The following is a 16,720-nucleotide window of genomic DNA, read 5'->3' on the forward strand; positions in this document are numbered from 1 at the left end:
GTAGTTGTTCACTGTTAGGAATATGCACACCCAAAATATTCACTCCACAGTCAGCTTTCAACATTATCCAGGAGTGCAACACTTTGGCTTCAATTGTCCTGGAAGTCATCACTCAGTCTTTGTCATCATCCACGCTACAGTGACCACTGATAAATCCAGAGTGGGAGTAGATAGGATCAAGCAGGAAGCCAAACCTGCCTTCACCTTTCTACACCTGCCAACCACCCCTTCTCCTGGGCTCATCCCCCTGGGAAGAGTTCCTCTTAGCTTCATCTATACTGGCCAGCAGATCTTCACTGCTACAACAGAGAAAGCACTTACACTAAGCAGAGCTGTCATCTATAATTATCAGCATGCTCTCACATTTGACACCAGAGACACTATCACAGCACCGCTCAGTTGGTTCCAAGTTCCCTAGACATTTCTCCATGCCCTGTACTCTGAGTTTGATTCATCAATAAGAAGCACAACAAGCAGATTGTAGGAGGGAAGATAGCCTATCCCACAGTAAGCAGCTGGCAAGCTGGCCTGTGTCCTTTCCTCTGCCGCAGTTGGCTCAGTCAAAGCACGTGTAAGTATGTGCAGTAACAATGGGCAGTTCAGTCTTCACATTGGCCAATCCATTTGGCCACAAGCCATGTGTGACCTAAGCAAAGACAAGGATGCTGTTGCACTCACTACTAAATAAAGAAAGCAAGGTGGCCCTGCAGGCTGAAAATGGAACTAGTTTATACCTACAACTTCCTGAGCAGGCCTCCGCTGCCATTTCTGTCTTTCTAAATGGGAGGTAGACGGTGCGTAAGGCTGGGACACCACCATGTGCTCACCATATAGTGCTTTATAGACCAGGCTCCATCCAAATTCCCAGCAGCACTTTGAGACACAGGTGTGCAAATGACTGTTTCCAGAAGTGTTTTGATGAGTTAATAAGAAACTTTCAGACTCTATTTCTTCAGTTAAGCTCAAAGTTTAAACTCAGAATTTGAGTAAGCCTAAAAAACCCAGCTAGGGGAACCAGGTCCCTTCAGCAGTTCGGAATAGCAGTTATGACTCCCAGACCAACAAACCCATTCATCATTAAGGAACTGCTCTATACAAGGTTTAGTTCAAATAGCACAGGGCCAGGTGAGTAGTGGGTTCTCACCAAGTCATGGCTGATGTCACACCATGCATATTCTCTGCTCCGCAACCACAAGCATGAATGCAAAATTAGATCCTTACCTTTTGGGCACAGAGAATGCTTTCTCAGGGAGTTACAATGGTCATAGCTTGTGGAGAAGCTCTTACTGCTCTAACGCTTGCAAGACTCAGGTCTTGTGAAGAAGTCATATTGCCCACCTCCAAAGCAAAAGCTGCTGGCACCTGAATTACCCTGGGTTTTACACTGTGATGAAGTCTTTGTTCACACAGTGATGTTAGAATATTAAAGTCCCCAGAGGCCCTCTTTGAGTTTTACTTACTCACAGATTCCATAGCCTCTCATCCTGCCCTCGTACCAGTGACACTTATAGCAGTCATATCGGTCTTCAGATCGGCGTGGGACAAGGCATATTCCAAACCTACAAGATGCATATGGCACAGGTCATCATAGCAAAAGGTTGTACCAGATGAAGTCTAAAAACTAAGGACCTTCCAGATGCCCAAGCTAAGTGTCCAGAGAAGGACAATAAAGCTGGTGAAGGGTCTGGAGAACAAATCTTATGAGGAGCAGCTGAGAGAACTGGGATTGTTTACCCTGGAGAAGAGGAGGCTGAGGGGACACCTCATCACTCTCTACAATTACCTGACACAAAGTACAAGACATTTTTTCTGTTTAAAAATCTAACATATTCTAGAACTCATGTAGAAATGAGAAATCTAAAAAACTTATTTTCAGAAAGTTTTATAAAAATAAATGTTTGGATTTCATAGTACAGTTCCTTTCCCTTGAAAATTCCCTCTTTAAGAGTGTTTTTAAAAATTTACAAGTTAACTTTTTCAAGGCATTTCACATTAATAACTAAACCTAGATTTAGGAATCTGGGGTTAGATTCAACCAGCTGAAGAGATGCTTGCCTCTGAACCTGTCGTTGTGCTCACTCCCTATCCACTCACTCCAGGTTATAATCTACTCAACCTTAAGTCAGATGTCTAAAATAAATCAGATTAATTGGGCTGTAAGGGTGAATTGAGTCCCTCTACAAGACTCCAGTATCTCTATACCTCCAGAAAGAGCCATTTCTTAGCTTATTTTGAAAGCAAGAAACACCTTGGCTTTTAAGGCTTACCCATGCTCCAAGCCCTCTTTGAAATCTCCAACATGGTTGCGTCCGTCGTGCCATTTCAGTGTCCCCCTGCAATTCAAAGCAAGCATTACACAAAGGAGATCACCAGCAACATTCACAGATGCAACAGAAGGTATCAAGGTACAACCTAGAAATGGCTAACATCAAAATATCTTTTTACGGAAGAGACACAGAAATTCTGCAGGCATCTCCAGGACCTTGGTTTGCACTGTAAGGATTTAACACTGCCATAAATGAGGAGAATCCTCTTCCAAGTTCCCTAATCTTGATAGCATTTTGTAGAGTTGTTGGGTCATCCATTTAGGACCTTGCATGTGATCCTTTTGTAATTGCAGTGCAACATGTGATTAAGCGAGCTGAAGTTCCAGCATGGAACCTCCCCATCGACAACATAATGACACCACATTGTGCCAGGCACTATGAAACAAAAGAGACAAGCACTGGCCTAAAGGGATCACACCTTTCCATCCGTTTTGTGGGGATGTTGTAGAAATGATTACACAAATTAACAACGCAGCAACAAGACTGGAATGGTCAATGTGATAGTCGTACTACTGCATGGCTGTGCCCAGTTGTGAATGCATTTCCCTCCCCGTACATCTCCCACTCACTAATTCTTGCATCATCCCAGACACAGCCAGCTCCCAACCAGAGGCAACAGAAGATGGTGCAGTACCAAAACCATGACGCATTTGTTTGACTTTCACAGATGCTGTTGATTTAAACACCTACATAAGAATCATAGAAAAGTTTGGGTTGGAAGGGACCTTAAAGGTCATTTAGTTCCAACCCCTCTGCCGTGGGCAGGGACACCTCCCACTAGGTCAGGCTGCCCAAGGCCCCATCCAACCTGGCCTTGAACACCTCCAGGGATGGGGCAGCCACAACTTCCCTGGGCAACCTCATCACTCTCATAGTGAAGCCTCTTCTTCTGGTATTTACAGGGAAATGGGGAAGTGGTCAGATTAATTTTAAGTGGGTTTAAACTACATCTCCTTTTACTTTGCTAGTCTGAATGCTAGGAAAGGAGAGCAAGCCGGAGAGAATGCCTGCTCCAGCCACGGGGATGGCTTACGCGACTTCTCAGTGGGACTATCTCTGTCCTCTATACCAGGCCATCAGGAGTACTGATGCAGTTAAGAATGCAGATGCTTTTGCTGAAAAGCCTTGATTCACACCGCTGCAGCTTTCTACACACATGCTTTGCCATGCCAGTCTCTCCCTCAGAGGTGGACAAGCCATCAAGGCCAGCTTTGCTGCTCTGTAACCTCATATTAGCAGCATGCCACACAGAAGATCAATTTCAGCAGAGGGAAAGACTGCCGAGTAATGAAGCAATTAAAAGTCCAGGCATTTACAAGCACTTGAAGCCACTTATTTCTGCATCAAATTTCCTGGGATGCCTCACTCAAGTCATTTAATCTGAAGGAGCAGAGGTATTTATTAACCTAATTTCTCCAACTCTGGGACAGGAGAAGACAAAGAGCAAGGAAAGGTGCTTGTCCCTCTGTGTCAGCACACAGAGGTTTTCAGATCTCTTTTAGGAGTGCAGATGCTGAGCAAGGTGTGGGTGATGTAAAAGGACAGCCTCAGGCATAGCTCTACTCCAAATACCTATTTCATCCTATTCTGGGGCAAGGTACAATTTCTGCCACAGAAAATTCAGGATTAAGCTTTCAATTTTGGATATTCTCAGTATTTTAAGGCTCTTTCAAACCAAGCCTCTACACATTTTTTTCTTCAATAGCAACTGCAAACAAACTGTGTAAAACTCAGGAAGTGTAAAGCTTCCAAACCAGCTTGTTTTAGTGTCTGATGTTGGTCATTTTGTGTTTCTCCACAAAAACAGAGACTGTGCTCTATCCTATGTCAAAGAGATTTTGGTTGGGACCATTTAACCTTTGATTTATAGACCATTCACTTCTAGCAGAGCTCACTCTTATTAAACTTCTGTTGGACTGTAAACCTCAGCCAACTGTATCCTGGGTTGCATCAAACGAAGTGTGGCCATCAGGTTGAGGGAGATGATGTTGCCTCTCTACTCTGCTCTCTTGAGATCACCAGTCGAATATTGCATCCAGCTCTGGAGCTCTCGGCACAGGAAGGACATGAACCTTTTGGAACAAGTCCAGAGGCTGTCAGAAAAATGATCAAAGGCCTGGAACAACTCCCCTGTGAAGAGAGGCTGAGAGAGTTGGGATTGTTCAACTTGGAGAAGAGAAGAATCCAAGAAGACTTTATTGCAGCCTCTCAATACTTAAAGGGGGCTTATAAAAAAGATGAGGAAAAGCTTTTGAGCAGAGCCTGTAACAATAGGACAAGGGGCAATGGTTTTAAACTGAAAGAGAAGAGGTTTGGACTAGATATTAGGAAGAAATTTTCTGTGCTGAGGGTAGTGAAAAACTGGCATGGGTCACCCAGAGAGGTGGTAGAGGCCCCATCCCCAAAAACTATTAAGGTCAGGTTGGATGGGGCTCTGAGCAACCTGATTTAGTTGAAGATGTCCCTGTTCACTACATGGGTGATGAACTGGATGATCTTCATGGTCCCTTTTAACTCAGATCATTCTATGATCCTACAATTTAGCAAACAGTTCTGAAGTTCCCAAGAGATACATTTGAGCATTTTTTGTATTGATTGACTTCTCTTTCTTTTTTTTAAAAAATTCCCTTGTAAATAGTTTTGATATTAAAGCCTACTTTGATAGCACAGTACAAAACTTTTCTCTCCCTCACAAGCAAACGTTTTTTTGTTAATGGATTTTTTGTCAGCGTGATGGTAAGGTTTTATGCCTCAGGCTGAGATCTTGAAACTAAATATTAGTTTAAGGCTAATTCCTAATTACAGACATAAACCAATGCAGCACCATCACTGTTTTCATTGCCACGTTATTAGGATTAGGCCTCTACAATTTATTACACAAACCAGTATCACTAGTGGGACATCTACAATACAACAGATTCCATGTCAGGAGTCATGTTTTGACCAAGCCCTCATTAGCAAACAAATGTGTCCCAACTGCTCTCTGAACCTGTTCTCGATACCAGCTTTCCCTCTGGAAACATGTGAGGCAGGAACCGGAGAGGCTGGCACACCCAAGATCACCAGGCCAGAGTCTGTGGTCCAGGCCCTCAGCATGGGATGGATCACTGCATGTTTACAGCCACTCTGAGGCTCTCATACCTCCATTTGTGCATCCACTACATCCAGCAAATGCTAGACAGACACAGCAGGGTCATTCTTGCATGTTCTTGCTTAGGAAAGGGCAAAAAAGGTTCCTTACTTGCCATGCGGCTTTCCCCAGTGCCACTCGCCCTCGTAAGTTGCACTCTTGAACTTGCCGTCCAGCCTGAAAACGTAGGTGAAGAAGCGGCAGGATGGGGGTTCGTTGCCTTCACCAGTCTCACCCCACAGTGGGAAATCTCGCTTCCCGTTCAGTGCCTGCCGGACAGCCTGGTTCAGCTTCCACTGCCAAACGGCCTGAGGGCAGAGGAAGAGGAGTGCTGGAGTGAAGAAAGAAATATAGCTCCCAAAAAGAGATGAATCTAGAGAAGCAGCAAGAAACTGTAGGGTTCCCATCAATTCTGTGCCATTCAGCTGGCTGGGCTGGTGAGTTATGGTTCATCTACATCATCAACAGGAAGTGTTATCTTGGATCCTGTAGGTTGGATATTGCACCAGTGCGCAACACCTCCTAAGGCTGACTCTCACCACCTTCAGTTGGCCTTGGCTGAGGACTATGTTGATGGGACTGTACTGTCCCTAGCTCTGAAGCATACACTGCTGTTCAGGGCAGATCCCTTTCAACACGTGGATATTTTTCATCTACCATCAATGGTCTAAGATATCACCAGCAGAGATGAAGAAGTCATTATTCCACTCTACATGGCACTTGCCAGGCCACACCTGGTGTACTGTGTTCAGTTTTGGTCCCTGTTATATAAAAAAAAGATGTGGATAGGCTGGAGAGGGTCTAGAATCATGCCACTAACATGATCAGAGGACTAGGTAACCTACCATACGAACTAAACCTGAGAGGATTGCATTTGTTCAGCCTTGGGAGGCTTAGGGGAGACCTTATTACCATGTACCAGTACATAAAGGGTTTCTGCCAAGAGGATGGAGACTCCATTTTTACAAGGGGTCACATAGAAAAGACGATTGGAAATGCGTATAAGTTGCTCCTGGGGAGATTCTGATTGGATTCCAGAAGATTTTTCACCATGAGAACAGTTAAACATTGAAATAATCTCTGCAGGGGAGTGGCAGATTCCTTTACGCTGGACACTGAAGGCTCAGCTTGACAGGGTGCTAGGCTATCTCATTTAAAATATAGATCACCTAAAAAGGTTGAACCAGATGATCCTTGAAGTCCCTTCCAACCTGGCATTCTATGATTCCATGATCTCTGCCCATGTGAGTTCCCCTAGAACAGGCTGCCCAGGGAGGTGGTTGAGTCACCTTCCCTGGAGGTATTTAAAAGATTGGTAGATGAAGTGCTCATGGATATGATTTAGTAGCGGACAGGAACAGTTGGGCTTGATGATCTTAAAGGTCTTTTACAACCTAATGATTCTATGATTCTAATAAGGTATTGGCTTCACAGAGGGGAGAAAAAAGCCCCAACGCTGCTTGTATTTCTGCTTTAAATACCTAAAAAATGGAAAAGTCACAGAGAAAAAGCCTCAGATGCATTTTAAGCAGGTGCAGGGCCTACTCGGCTGTCTTCTGAGCAGGAAGCTAAAATCCTGATACTAAGATTTCAGCTTCCACTCAGCAGTCAATATTCCATCCCCACTACAGAGCTGCCATCCCCTCTGTGCCACTCCTCTATTTCGAAACCTGGTGCACAGCAGTTCAGGTGGAAGAGGAACTCCCTGCCCAGTGCTAACCTTGATCTGCGGGTCTTTCGCAGACAGAAAGAACGTTTCTTCTGGGGTTATAATGCGAAGGACATACCTGTGAACAAAAGACATTACAGAGACTATGAAAAAAAACACATTCTTCAACCAAACAGCAGTTTCTGCTCTTCCAATTCCTCTTGAAAAGCTAACAGTGCTTTCGCAGTCAGTTTTTCCTTCTGAAAAGATATCAGCTAGTCAAGTCATGTTTGTTCGCTAGGTTTGCAGCCAAAACTTGATTTTATTATTGATTTCAAGATGCCAGAAAATGTAAGCAATGCAAGTTCAAGCTTCTGTGATCCAATCTGAGAGGTTCTGAAATTACCCATAGCCCAGAACCAATCCCACGGGGTGGAAAGGAAGTGGGACAAAGCTTTGAATCATTTTCTCAGTTGCACAATCAAGTTGAACACTTTGAGGTTGTTGGTTTTTTTTTTTTAACTCCAAGTGGAAATTTTTCACTTACGGTCCTGGAGCTGATTTCTCCCTGCAGTTTTCATCTACCCACACAAGCTTCAGATCAAAACTCTGAAAACTGTTTCCCTGGAACAAGAGGGAGATGTTCCTGTTATTGATGTAAACATCACACTTTGCCCCCACTCTGTCACTCCGCTGAACAGTAGCTCAAGATTGGCAGCACTGTCAATTCCCTCTTTTGTGGTCCACAGGTTTATTCCACACTAAAATGACAGACCTAGGACATTGAAAAAATGTAGGAGAAGGAAGAAAGTTCTTAGGTTACCACTTAAGTGATGGTCTGTAATTCTATGGATGCAACTAGCAGTAATTGGCCTTAGACTCCACTTATCTGCGCAAGAGTTTCTTCCGTATTGCATGGCAACGCTCCCAAATCATCCCTGGCACGCAGCAATCCCTAGTTTTGCTTATGATCTACCTTGGATCTGCACTCCAGATGACACAGCCACATAGCAGCCCACAAGTACAGCATTTAAGGAGTCACACCAAACAGAAGAAACTGAAATGGTTGAAATATTAGGTAAAGACTGCACTCAATATTAATATTACCTCTTCCTTCCCTTTCTAAAGTCCAGGTGCTCACACTACAAAGCTACTGTCTGTGAGGATGTGGTTGACCGAGGTTATGTACTACCACTATGGAGTTCACCACAACTTAATCATTAATGTATCTACCAGATTTGGGGGAACAGGGAAGGAAGGAAGGTTCAGATTTCCAGCACCAGAATCCTCATCAGCAATTCCCTCCTAGCAGCCCAAGCCAACCAGTTCAATCTCAGTCCGCAAGGCTCAATAACAGTTAAAGCAGCAGATGAGACATAGTGGGTGGCAACCGCTGACTGAACAGAGATGTCTGTAGTGTCTACATCTCTGTGTGAGCTGGTTACCCTGTGATCTTGTCCTAGTCTATGGAGTAGAGGACATGATTCAACTCATCCTAATTTTGGCATCCAAAATAGGTAGGTCAGAGGAACCACACCCAGACAGTGCGTGTTTCTCTCCCCTGACTATAAAGGGAGCCTGCGGGCACTTGCTCACAGCGAGATCACTACAGTGCTAAGACAGCTACAATGTAAAGTTGGATGAGATAATCATCACCCTATTTCCTCAGGCCTAGACCCTGCAAGCTGCATAGAACTACCTAGTATTACCATAAAAACTCATGTTTGGAAGAGCCTATAAAGTCTATCAGCTCACAAGGCAGTCATGTGTTTGGACACCCGAGGAGCTGGCACTGGACTAAAGAGGTGCACATGAAGAGAGCCATGCTAGATTACAGGAGCAGTCAGTCAAAGCAAGCCAAGCCAGACTTAGTTAACATGCTGCAGAACAGCTTTGAACATGTATTATTCATCCAGATATCCACGGTTGTAGGCACTCCCCGTCTGCCCCACACCCAGGCCCTAAATTACTGAAATAGCCCCAAGACCATCTGCAACTTCTGCTCCCGTGCCACTATTGGAGTCAACTATGAAAGATCATATTTAGTCCTATGCACGAGCGTATCTTTGACCCATCACGCCCTTTTGAATAAGCAAGGACAAAAATCAACAGGTTCATATGCAGGCATGGGTTTGGGTTACTAGAAGGGTGCCTGTGGTGACTGGATAGTACATATTTGCTGGGAAAAATGTTATGTGGATGGTTCTTTACTCATTCTTCATCATGCTTTCTTTTATTCTCCAGTGCAAGCCACAGGTGCATGGATCTGAGAAGGTTTTGCCAACAGCCAATCTCTCCTGCATTTTCAACACCAAAGGAACCTGGATTTTACTGTCATTTATCTGTGCTTCCCTTCCAATCCATGTGAAAACCTGAAGACTCACTTGAATTACAACAAGGACATCATCAAAGAGCAAGATCCGGTCTGATCGATTTGTGCTGGCAGAGATGGGAAGGTTTTTGCTGTCTTCCAGCAGCCTCCTTTCAGGTACACAGAGCATGTCCTGCAGAGGGAACCACAAAATTCTAGTATCGGGAAACCTCAGGATTTATGAGACAACATACGATCAAGGCAGCAGCTACTCCAGAGTCTATCTGAACTCATAGCACAAGCCAACGGTGACAGCAGAACTTAAATTCTAAAGTACCCAGTGTCAATGTGATTTTGCCAAGTCTTCCACACTGCTCGGCTCTGTTGGCTTCCAAACCAAGCCTCAAATGCTTTATCTGTATTAAATTTCCTCCATGCATAAGCAGAAACGCAAGACCTCCAAAAGAGCTCCCAGTCAAACCATTTTCTACATCCATTACTCACTGTGAATTTGTAGCTCAAGGATTTCCATAAGGACTTGGTAAAACAAGCTTCATCCAGGACTTGGCTGATAAAAGACTCTAGGTTCACATATTCCTTGATGGCACTGGTAACCACATCCTTTTCAGAGCCCTGATAAAAGAAGGCATAACTTGAGCAACGCTTAGGCACGGTCATGCAGGACATCTCTCTGGGCTACAGCTGTAGAAAAGCCTCAGCAGATTGATGGTCTGAAGGAGTTTGGCTTGCTAAGACTAGAGAAGAGAAGGCTCCAGGGAGACATTAGAGCATCCTTCCAGTACTTAAAGGGGGCCTGCAGGAAAGCTGGGGAGGGGCTCTTTATCAGGGAGTGCAGTGATAGGACAAGGGGTGATGGTTTTAAAGCTGAAATAGGGGAGATTTAGATAAGATATTAGGAAGAAATTCTTTACAATGAGGGTGGCATGATGAGTAGCTTGTACTGTGCTGGAGTGGCCACTGTTCATTGCTTCAAGACCGTCAGGAGGGCTGCACTCCACTGGTGCCAGTTACCATCATACAAGCTGTCCACTGAAAATCATTTATCTCCAGCCGACTTTGGATGCAATGGCACTACCACAAAGCCTTGCATAAGATTTTAGCATAAGCCAGTCAAATAACATCAAATAAATATTACTACCTCTTTGAGAACCTCATTCAGCTTGGTAAGGAGCAGTATGTATTGCTCAATGTGATCCCGAATAGGTTTGTGAAGAACCATGTATAAGGCCAGTGACATGGACGTCTCGGAGGTGAAGTCTGTGAGGAATTGTTTCAGCACTGTCTTATGTTGCTTCCAAGCCTCACTGCAAGACAGTGAATTAGAAGTCTGTTAATTAGTTTTTCTTCAAATTGCCACTCTTCTACCTTCCAAATTCTATGTTCTACCTCACTCTCAGAAAGGGTATGGAAACACTTCAAAGAGTAGGAAGCAACAGACTGCAAATATATTTGCACATCAACCACACAAAAATAAGGCAATGATGCAAAGAAAAGCTCTATCCATCCTCTCTCTGTCCCAGTGGTCTTTGTGAATAAGAACTACACCCACAGATACACGGAATGTAGCAGGACTTTCATGGTTTGCACACCAAGAGGGTGACTCCATGAGATACTGATGACATCTGGGACAAGCAGTGGGAATTTCCTCCCAGATTCCCACAGAATCCTTCCTCAGGCCCCACCTCTTATCTGAACCCCCAAATTTACAGGCTGCTTCACCTACAAAAGGAGTTGTGCATGGCTAGAAAGAGAGAGAGAGAGAGAGAGATCTGTAGAGGACAACTTTCAACAGCTGCTACTGTGGTCTCAGAAGATGGCAGGAGCAGCCAGTATAGCTGGTGCAGAGGACAGGCAGCTGGACCATGAAACAGAGATCACTCTGAGGTGCAGTACTCTGTGCTGCTTACTCCAGTTAGCATCTTAACCCATCCAATATCATTGTATTCCTAGCAGCCCCATCAACAAGCATTTTTCAGCTCACTCACCTTTTGCTCTTTGTGGCATGTTCAAAGCCATGGACTACAACGTAGTTTGCAAAAGTGACAAAATATCTGTTGGTAAGAAAAAAACCACACACACACACAAACACAAGCTGAGTTAGAGATGCTCATTAACTACAAAGTTTGAGTGAAGAGGGAAGAAGATAGGTCGAAGGCTGCACTAGATGAACTTGGTCCCTTTCAACCCAAACCACTATGATTCTAAGCTCATTTGAAAACGCCATGTCAGGTCCACCTTTCCAAGGAAGCCAGAGACAGACATAGCTACTGTACCTCTCTCCTTGGCTCACTCCCCTTTCTTGCCCTTTGCCAACTCCTTGGTTTAACTGCCTTGACGACTTTTGCATTGGTATCATTATAGGAAGTTAAAATCACCCTGGCATTCATCATAAGCAGAAGTAAACTTGCGCAACTGTCCTGGAAAGCAAATCTGCAAAGGCTGAGCTTAAGAGATCAGCTTCAGATGTAAGAATTTCTGCTTGTTGAAGCACCACTTCTATATTACTGATAGTAAATTCAAGACAAGGTATCCCACACCAGTGTATCTCATCTCACACTAGAGGGAGATAGAGCCATATTTTGTCAGCAAATAGTGCTGTTCTCTTTCAGCAGTGTTTTCAGATGTCATGGATAATGCCCAGACTAATTATCATTTAGTACATTTTTCACGGATATGTGTTTACTGGTGACTTTTAAGCCCCTGAACAGAGGCTTTGCTTCCTCCTATATCACTCTAACAAGCCTGAGACGTTGTAGGATCAGGACTGCACAGAGTGAGTCAGCAGAGGTGGGTAGGAACCAGCTCCTTTTTTTTTTTTTTCCTGCATGACACCCAACAAAAGCAGGCTTTAATTGCAAAATCAGGGGAAATGAGATCTTAAGATAAACTTCTCCTTTGTGTTATCTGAAACGTCAGCACAAGTTTCCATCTTTTTACGGCAAACCCATTTTAATTCTCTGAATCGCTTCCCAAATGAACAGCACGCATTGGTCCAAACTCCATTCAGGTAAAGGCAAATTTTGTTGTGCCTCACTTTTTAAAACGATGCTGTCCAAGTAAAAAACAGTAGTCTGTCCTTCTTTTCTCCTCCCACCACAGGCATAACACCCAACAAAACTAAGACTAGATGAACAGCAATGTCTAGGAGCCAGTATGCCCATCTCCTGTTCCTGTGTACCTTCCTGTGTACAGGAGGTACAAGCCCATCCGGCAGTCTTGGCCAGGTTTATGGCCAACGTGATGAATGAAGAATTGAACACTGCCTGATCTCTATGTCATCTCAGATGTCCATAAGCCATGTTTCATGCTAGGACAACAACACACAGGTTATACCTGCTACAAACTAAAGTGTCTACCAAACTCACTGTGTTGCAGACAGACAGAGAGCAGGTATTAATTATAGAAACAACAATAAATAGGGCAGTATGTTTTTCTTGTGACACTACATCCATCACTTATTATCGTATCATAGAATCATAGAATGGTTTTGATTGGAAGGGACCTTAAAGATCATCCAGTTCCAATCCCCCCTGCCATGGGCAGGGACTCCTCCCACTGGATCAGGCTGCCCAAGACCCCATCCAACCTGGCCTTGAACACCTCCAGGGATGGGGCAGCCTTGACTTCTCTCAGCAACCTGGGCCAGGGCCTCACCACCTTCCCAGGAAAAAATTTCTTTTTAAGATCTAATAAAAATCTCCCCTCTTTCACCTTAAAAACATTTCTCCCTCATCCTGTTACTACACTCCCCATTAAAGAACCTCTCCTCAGCTTTCCTGGAAGTACTGGAAGCTGCTCTAAGGTCTCTGTGGAGCCTTCTCTTCTCTAGGCTGAACAACCTCAACTGTCTCAGCCCGTCCTCATCTGGGAGGTCCTCAAGCCCTCTGAGCATCTTTGTGGCCTCCTCTGGACTCTCTCCAACGGATCTATGCCCTTCCTGTACCAAGGACTCCACTATCAAAAGCATAAAAATGTGGCAGAAACACATAATATGAACTGTCTCCGGTGACGTCTTCCTCTCCTCATCCCTATGAGTCCTTTAAACCTGCTTGTTCACACATTTCTGTTCCTGACGACAGCCCATGCTTTGCTCTCATAAATTCCTCAGGCATAAATTCTCCTTCCCATTTTTAAGGTGTATTAAAAAACATATACTTTCAAGAGAAATCATATTCACAGCTACAAAGAAGTCTATTATGCTGTCCGCATGGACAGTATATTGTGTAGCATTTATCCTGAGCACTGAATGTGAATTCTTCACTGACCCAATGACTAAACACTATTGACAGGACTGAACAAATAAAATACACAGATTGATTGCACTGACCTGGCGGTTAATAGATAAGTTTGGTCCCTTACACTACTCCAAAATGCTTCTGTACTTACTGGATGTAGAGGCTTAGATACAGGTCTCTTTTCCAGATAGTGTAAAAGTCTTGGATGCAGAATGACTCAGAGGTGCTGCATTTCTGTTTCAGAGTCCGGTAATTTTCTTCTGTGAGGTTCCAGAGAGCTTGAAATCGATCATTCAGGAGCAGGAAGAGCTTAAAGTTTTCCTTTCCCTTCTGGTCACTAGGCTCTTTGAGGAAAAGATGGGAGGAAAAGGCTATCAGAAAGCCTTGACTCCAAGGAATCTTGTGGAAAACATTGTCTACATCTAATACTCAGCATGAAGTACATACATTCTTCGAGGAAAACAACACCAGGGAGGAAGGGGATGATGATTAAGGAAGGTTGTGTCCCTCTGAGTATTTGTATGGGCTTTATCCTTCACATTCTCGTGGGGCATGTGGTCAGCCCCGGCTCAGACATAAGCACCGGAGGAAAATTTTCTCCCTTTGGCCCAAAGGACGGTTCCTGGTCTCCTCGAAGGCTAGAACAAAAAGCTGGTGACATAAGAAGGAGCCACCCTACAGGCCTAATCCAGTCACACCACTTTTGGCCAGACAGGCTTTTAAATATTTATGTGGATCTGTTATTTCAGTGGAACTGCTCTGATTTATTGCCAGCTCAGAACCTGCACCCACAAATTTTACTTCCAAAGATGGGTATGACCATGAATTGAGAGTAGGAAGGTAGAATTGGCACAGTTTAGGGGTTGTATGTGTGAGATGCATTTTGGATATCCATGCATCGCGCTAGAAACAAGCCTTGGAGCAGGTGTACAGGCTGACACTGGTTAGAATCTGGACTAAACTCTAAAAACAACAGCAACAGCAGTCCTAGGCTTAAATGAAAGGCCATAGCAATCCTTAAGAGCTCATTATCTTAAATGAGCCATTTCTACATGCCACTTACTCCAGCAAACCAGCCTCCAGCAAGTAGTCAGCCATGGAGTTTCAATTACAAATCCCTTCACAGATGTGCCAGTGACTCAAGGCTAGAACTACAAACAAAAAAGTAGCCTTCTCTGACCTACCTGCCTGGAGCAGAGGCTTGAGGATGAGGGCATCTATCCGTGCCAGGCATGCTGAGAAAGTTTCCTCCACTTGGAGCAGAGATGCAGTTGCTTCAGCTGTGCACATGTCCTGGATACAACACAAAAGGCACATATAAACTCCCTTGCAAGTGTATCCACCTATCAAGGCTTCAGTTCTCATTGCAAACACTCAGCCTTTCCTGCTCTTCATAGCACAGTCAGATGTAATTGCTGTCCCCCCAAAAACATTTGAAAACATTAGAAGAGAAAATAAATACCAGAGAGCTCAACAGGATCTGGTGTCACAGAACACTACCAAAGCAGTGGCAAATTTTCCTGATGTCCAAAACTGAAGATATTCTCAAGTGGGCCACAGTATCTCTTCCACATCACTGTAAATACCCTAAGCTTCTTGTTATATGTCAACCCTGTTTAGTGCCAGATTCATTCTCCCAGAAGAAGTACAAGGCAGCAAAGGATAAAGCAGAGTATTTCTTCCAATATCTCTCACCACTTTTCTGCCCAGGTGCCTCAGTCTACACCTTCTGGCATTAAAAGCAATTGTACGGAGTTGGAGAGCTGCACCAGCCATGTTCAAACACCCAAGCCTCCAGAAGAACAGAGATCGGCTGTTACTCCTTCCTGAGTAGGACACTGCATGGCTCGTGATAAGTCACAACTGCTGCATCAACAAGGAAATCTTGCCTAAAGTGGAAGTGGGCAGCACTTTAAAAAAAAAAAAAAAAAGGCATCAAACTGATGTGAGCAAACTCCAGTGGCTTCCTCCTTCCCAGCCTTACCTCCCAAAAGAAATGTATCAGAGGAAGTGAACGCAGCCAGCTAATAGCATGTCATAAGAATCTGCTCTGGAAAAAGGCCAGGTGGAGATACTATAAGCAGAATCAGATGATATTACTAATATTAGTAATACTACATATTACTAATTTGTGCCAAAAATGCAAACCTGAGATTCTTTCAACTTTGTGAAGGAAGCCAGCAAACTCAAAGGACTGCGTCCACATTTATCTTTAGCCTGGCTGCCGTGCATATTTAAAGGCTATGTTACAAATAGTCAACAAACAAGGATATGGCATTATGCTGCAAAGATTTACCTTGCTAAATCGGTGGCATAGACTTTGGCACAGCTTTGATGCATGCCAACGAGTTCCTCTCCCGGAGCATTCTTAGGCATAGCCTAGGGACCATTTGAAATTGGTAGCTTGAATATAGTCATGCTGTTTTGGTGGGTAAGGAGAATCTAGCTATGTATAAGTTATGCCATAATGACTTGGCTATGAAGCTAGACCGAATTTATTTGAGAGCTACAAAAATGATCAAAGGCCTGGAACACCTCCCCTGTCAAGAGGGGCTGAGAGAGTTGGGGTTGTTCAGCCTAAAGAAGAGAAGACTGAGGAGACCTTATTGTTGCCTTTCAATATTTAAAGGGGGCTTAAAAGTAAAATGGGAAAAAAAACTTTTAGCAGGGCCTGTAGCAATAGAACAAGGGTTAAAGGTTTTAAACTAAAAGTGGAGAGGTTTAGACTAGTTATTGGGAAAAAAATTTTTACACTGAAGGTGGTGAGACACTAGCAGAGGTTCCCCAGAGAAGTTGTGGATGCCCCATGCCTGGAAACCTTCAGGGTCAAGTTGGATGGGGCTCTGGGCAACCTCATTGAGTTGAAGATGTCCTTGCTTACTCTGCAGGGGTTGGAATTGATGATCTTCATGGTTGCTTCTAACCTCAACCATTCTATGATTCTAGTTAATTAACTAATTAAGTCTTTACAGTGTCCTTAGGAAGAACTGAACTTGGTCTGTCTCCTAATGGCATATTCTAAGACACCTAGAACCTCTACCCTGATTA

General features: G+C 44.0%; 1 protein-coding gene across 6 annotated transcripts in view; it reads right to left on the reverse strand.

Annotated features, from left to right (window-relative positions):
* The window catches only part of ALS2CL (ALS2 C-terminal like), a 56,476-nt gene that overhangs the window by 20,246 nt on the left and 19,510 nt on the right, over window positions 1-16,720 (reverse strand). For 3 of the 6 annotated variants that reach the window (XM_054060713.1, XM_009556110.2, XM_054060714.1), the window contains exons 2-12: window positions 14,857-14,965; window positions 13,824-14,016; window positions 11,423-11,488; window positions 10,576-10,741; window positions 9,921-10,049; window positions 9,490-9,609; window positions 7,653-7,729; window positions 7,178-7,244; window positions 5,569-5,765; window positions 2,268-2,333; window positions 1,461-1,559 (exon numbers count right to left, since the gene is read on the reverse strand). In XM_054060713.1, the coding sequence (XP_053916688.1) occupies window positions 1,461-1,559; window positions 2,268-2,333; window positions 5,569-5,765; window positions 7,178-7,244; window positions 7,653-7,729; window positions 9,490-9,609; window positions 9,921-10,049; window positions 10,576-10,741; window positions 11,423-11,488; window positions 13,824-14,016; window positions 14,857-14,965 (1,289 nt within the window). Of the gene's footprint in view, window positions 1-1,460; window positions 1,560-2,267; window positions 2,334-5,568; window positions 5,766-7,177; window positions 7,245-7,652; window positions 7,730-9,489; window positions 9,610-9,920; window positions 10,050-10,575; window positions 10,742-11,422; window positions 11,489-13,823; window positions 14,017-14,856; window positions 14,966-15,134; window positions 15,340-15,367; window positions 15,546-16,720 lie in introns of those variants that run through there. The other 3 variants (XM_054060716.1, XM_054060712.1, XM_054060715.1) reach the window with 2 other exon arrangements.

Source organism: Cuculus canorus, chromosome 2 (genome assembly GCF_017976375.1).
Source record: "Cuculus canorus isolate bCucCan1 chromosome 2, bCucCan1.pri, whole genome shotgun sequence".
NCBI classification, from domain to species: Eukaryota; Metazoa; Chordata; class Aves; order Cuculiformes; family Cuculidae; genus Cuculus; species Cuculus canorus.